Source organism: Poecilia formosa, unplaced genomic scaffold (genome assembly GCF_000485575.1).
Source record: "Poecilia formosa unplaced genomic scaffold, Poecilia_formosa-5.1.2 Scaffold976, whole genome shotgun sequence".
Classification (NCBI taxonomy): Eukaryota; Metazoa; Chordata; class Actinopteri; order Cyprinodontiformes; family Poeciliidae; genus Poecilia; species Poecilia formosa.
Window position 1 is genome coordinate 52,744 of NW_006800915.1, and position 5,075 is coordinate 57,818.

General features: G+C 42.7%; 1 protein-coding gene across 1 annotated transcript in view; it reads left to right on the forward strand.

Moving 5' to 3' along the window:
* LOC103132261 (perforin-1-like) overlaps nucleotides 1-5,075 on the forward strand; it is a gene marked incomplete at its 5' end in the record, with an annotated part of 8,479 nt that overhangs the window by 2,224 nt on the left and 1,180 nt on the right. Inside the window, 2 exons of the mRNA XM_016667253.1 lie at nucleotides 2,740-3,236; nucleotides 3,326-3,419. Coding sequence (XP_016522739.1) covers nucleotides 2,740-3,236; nucleotides 3,326-3,419 — 591 coding nt within the window. The remainder of the gene's footprint in view (nucleotides 1-2,739; nucleotides 3,237-3,325; nucleotides 3,420-5,075) is intronic.

Genomic DNA, 5,075 nt, shown 5'->3' on the forward strand with positions numbered 1-5,075 from the left:
TAGGGTTGTGTTGTAGGGTTAAGCCTCCCTGGTAAGGTCTATTCAGGGATCCTGGAGTGGAGGGGTTGTCGGATAGTCGAACCTCGGATTCAGGATGAGCTGTGTGGTTTTCGTCCTGGTCATGGAAGACTGGACCAGCTCTACACCCTCAGCAGGGTCCTGGGGGGTTCTGGGAGTTCACCCAACCGGTCTACATGTGTTTTGTGGACTTGGAGAAGGCGTTCGACCATGTCCCTCAGGGAGCCCTGCCGGGGGTTCTCCGAGAGTACGGGGTACCTTGGCCCTTTGATACGGGCTGTCAGGTCCCTGTATGACTGGTGTCATAGTCTGGTCTGCGTTGCCGGCAGTAAGTCGGGCTCATTTCTGGTGAGAGTTGGACTCCGCCAAGGCTGCCCTTTGTCACCAATTCTGTTCATTACATTACTTTCATGGACAGAATTTGTCCGAGGTGTTGAGGGGATCCGTTTTAGTGGCCTTAGGATCGCATCTCTGATTTTTGCGGATGATGTGGTCCTTTTGGCTTCATCAGATTGTGATTTGCAGCTCTCGCTGGAGCGGTTCGCAGCCGAGTGCGAAGCGGCCGGGATGAGGATCAGTGCCTCCCAATCCAAGGCCATGGTCTTGAGTCGGAAAAGGGCAGAGTGCCTTCTCCGGATCCGGGGGTGGTGTCCTGCCCCAAGTGGAGGAGTTTAATTATCTGGGGATCTTGTTCAGGAATGAGGGAAGAATGAGGGAACTTTCGATTTACCGGTCGATCTACGTTCCCACCCTCATCTATGGTCATGAGCTTTGGGTCATGACCGAAAGAACAAGATCACGGATACAAGCGGCCGAAATGGGTTTTATCTCCAGGGTGTCTGGACTATCCCTTAGAGGTAGGGTTAGAAGCTTGGTCATCCAGGAGGGACTCAGAGTAGAGATGCTATTCCTCCACGTCAAGTGGAGCCAGTTGAGGCTCGGGCATCTGGTAAGGCTCCCTCCTGGATGCCTCCCTGGTGAGGTGTTCTGAGCACGGGGAAGACCCAGGACATGCTGGAGGGACTACGTCTCTCAGCTGGCCTGGGAACGCCTTGGGATTACCCCGGAGGAGCTGGAAGAAGTGGCTGGGGAGAGGGAAGTCTGGGGCTCCCTTCTTAAGCTGCTACCCCCGCGACCCGACCCCGGATAAGCTGAAGAAAATGGATGGATGGATAAAAACCGGGAAAACAGCAGTCACTGAATATTTAATTCAAGCGAAATCAAGACCTGATAAAAGTGCAGAAAACAATAACTAATTTGTAAAAAAAAGAAATAAAACAGTGTGACTGAAGATGAAGTTACTGCACATGCTACAATATAAAATTGTTTAACAGTTTTTATACGTAATGATGTATTAATTACAAACAGCAGCACGGCTTCTCACAGGATCCAGGAAGCATGACCATATAAGGCCAACTCTGGCATCTTTACACTGGCTGCCTGTCTTTTATCGAATAGATTTTAAGATTCTTTTGTTAACTTTTAAAGTTTTAAATGGGTTAGCCCCCCCTTATCTTTGGGACCTTTTAAATTTCCAGTCTGTGTCCAGAACTTTACNACTTTTAAAGTTTTAAATGGGTTAGCCCCCCCTTATCTTTGGGACCTTTTAAATTTCCAGTCTGTGTCCAGAACTTTACGATCAAATAATCAGTTATTACTGACAGTTCCTCAAACTCGACTTAAGAGGAAAGGAGATCGAGCTTTTTCTGTTGCTGCTCCTGTTTTATGGAATAACTTACCTTTCCAGATTAGATCTGCCCACAGCCTGAATCATTTTAAATCGCTTCTTAAAACTCATTTTTACTCTTTGGCATTTAATTGACGTATAGTTTTGTGTTCTGTTTTGTCATTTGTGTTGTTTTTGTACAGCATTTGGTGCAGTTTTATACCTGTTGTAAAGTGCTATAAATAATTTTGACATTGACATTAATATTCGAGGCTACTCAAGTAAAACTACAGTTGTTATTGATACACATTTGCACTTAGTACCTCATTAAAATGTTAACTTAGTTACTTTATGAGACAAAAAGTCCAGCTCATCACAAACAAAATGAAAACGTGTTTTTGTCACGCTGTAATGTAAATGAGCACATTTATAAATGAAAAAACAACACAAAATATGTGTATTTTTATTGGGACATTATTTTCCAACATTTTTACTCATTAATGGATATGACTTCAAATGTAAGTGAGTAAATTTAATCAAAACAAATTCAAGTAAAAGTAAAGTTCAGGTTTTGTAAACAATTTAAAGGACAATTTAGACAAATTGTAAATACATCAATAGATATAAATGTAACTACTGTCCACCCTGTATGGCAGAATATATATATTTTTCCCATTGTGAAGTGTTTCTACCTTCTGTGTTATCCATACAGGTATGCAACAGTACAGTAAAACATTAATGTTTTTATTTGTTTTGATTTGCACAATGAGGCACAGATGATTTTCGTCATAGTACCAGCAAGAATTTAAAACTACTTTCATTACCACTGTTATTACTAAATACATGAAGCTTCATAAATACGAAGTTCATCACTTCCAATAACCTACTTTAAGTATTTCTAGATGTGATTTTTTTTTTGTTTTTTGTTTTTGTCCATTTTAATTTCCAAGAATTTCTACATGAACATATTCTTCTCTGCTTGTGTCTGGGTCTTTATGCTAATATCTGGTGTAAAGCAGCTTTTTGAAAAATCTTTTTTCTGTTCTTTCACCCAGACCCACACCTGTTTATCTATGGGTGTTGCTGTTGGCTTGGGGAAGACGAAACTCTCTAGTGTCCCGAATTCTTGCATTAGTGTCCTAAAAAACCAGGACGTTGCCACTAACTTCAGCTCTGGTCTCCACCAGCACTTCACAGAGGTGTCAGGAGGAAATGGTTGGTTGGGGGAGTTTTCAATTTTCCAAAATGATTCCATGGGCTACATGAACTGGCTAAAGAGCCTGAAAGAACATCCAGATGTTGTTTCGTACTCCCTTCGATCTCTCTATCATCTCATGCCGAATGAGCTCCTAAAGGCAGCAGTGAAAGCTGCTATTGAGCAGTATTTGAAGGACAATGCTTTGAAGAAATCACCCGAAGAGCCACACTGTGAGGGATCTACTCCTGATTTGTCCTCTAACTGTTGCCCTCTGCACGCCTCAAGGGGAACTCTAGCAGTGAGCATTGTTCAAGGCTGGAATCTATATGGAGATGTCATTGGAAAAACTGATGGGTGGGTTGAAGCAAAGGTAAAAAAAAAAAACAAAGACCTTATGGAACCTGATGAGCACACCTTTTATATGGCTCCTCTTTTGTTCACAGCTATGCCAAGATCTACTATGGTTCCATACAACGCAAGACCCAAGTCATCGAATCCAATAATCCGTGGTGGAATGCTTGGTTTCTTTTTGGCAAGGTCAGTAAACCAGCAGCCACAATAACAAGAAAAGAGCACCTCCCTTTAGGCCCGACTCGTTCTTGTTTCGGTTCTCAGAACCAACCTGGGTGTCTGTGGACATGCGGCTCCCACACTCACTGCTCTGCTTAACCTGTTGTTGAGACAGGAAGTGCTGACCCTCTCTTATTGCTCTTACAAATTAATCATGAGCATAAAAACTTGGCTTTCCAAACAACAAATGTACAAAATGAACCTTCAATGTCAAACTAAAAACTTTTTGTCCAATTGTCCTACAGATTGCTTATTTTTTATTTTTAAAAACCTGTTTGAAATAAATAAATAAATCAAATAAGACAAATCAAAGTATAAAATGATATGTAATGCAGATAAACTGCATATTCTGAACTTGGGGAATGTACAATCAACTCCATTTCTAGATCCAAGCCAGGCTGCAGACTCTTTATGTTTTGGGATACTGGGTCAGCACCTGNAAACCTCAAAATAAATGCACAGAAAACACAGATCACAACAAATATTTGTAGCCCTGACACAATGGTAGCATTGTTGCCTTGCAGCAAGAAGGTCCTGGGTTTGTTTCCCGGCCTGGGGTCTTTCTGCATGGAGCTTGCATGTTCTTCCTGTGTGGGTTTTCTCCAGGTACTCCAGCTTATTCCCATAGTCTAAAAACATGACTGTCGGGTTAATTGGTCTCTCTAAATTCTCCCTAGGTGTGAGTATGTGTGTGCATGCTTGTTTGTCCTTTCTGTCTCTGTGTTGCCCTGCAACAGACTGGTGACCTGTCCAGGGTGTACCCTGCCTCTCACCCGAAATTTTCGCCAGTACCTCTCCCGACCCCACTAGGGGCAAGGGTGTATAGAAAATAGATGGATGGATGTTATGTGTGATAGTTTGATTGAGCCACCAGTTATTAGCAACTAGAAATTTATTTTATCAAGTCATATTTTATTGGATAAAATATGGCCTGCCTCTCAGACCTGGCAGGCCCAAAAGTATTGTGAGGGTCTGCGGTGAGCACCATAATACCCACGTGTGCCGATGTATAAGAAGGAAGAAACCCAACAGAGTGATTAAATCACCCATCCAGACTATCACAACACCTGCACCATTTGAGATGATCTCCATCAACTAATTGCACTTGGAGAAATGTAAAGGAGGTGAAGAATGTATACTTATTGTCATGGATCACTTCACTAAATACGCACAAGCATATGCAACCAAAGATAAATCTGGGAAAACTGCAGTCAGGAAACTCTTTGATGACTTTATCACACGATTTGGATTCTGTTACAGCTCAGCTCAGATGACCACAACAAGAATCTTGGAGGACACAACATCAATAACCATTTTAAGCCCTTTAGAGGTATTTATTAAAGCAATGTCTAGGGGAAATGGGCGGCAGCCCAGGAACAGCTGCACCGGCGTCTGTTCCCTTCGGTCCTCCGTCTGGTGCAGATCTCAGTCATGGACTGGTTGGCCCGCTCAGGTCCCAGGGTCCACTCCCAGATACGATCAAGTGACACCTCCACATGTGGTCCATCTGAACTAGCTCCCACATTGTGTTGAGTGACCAACATGCCCCACAACGTGGCTTATAATTTCACTCTTCATGAAGCAACTGGATTTTCACCTTTTTTCCTTCGTTCTGGTCATGAA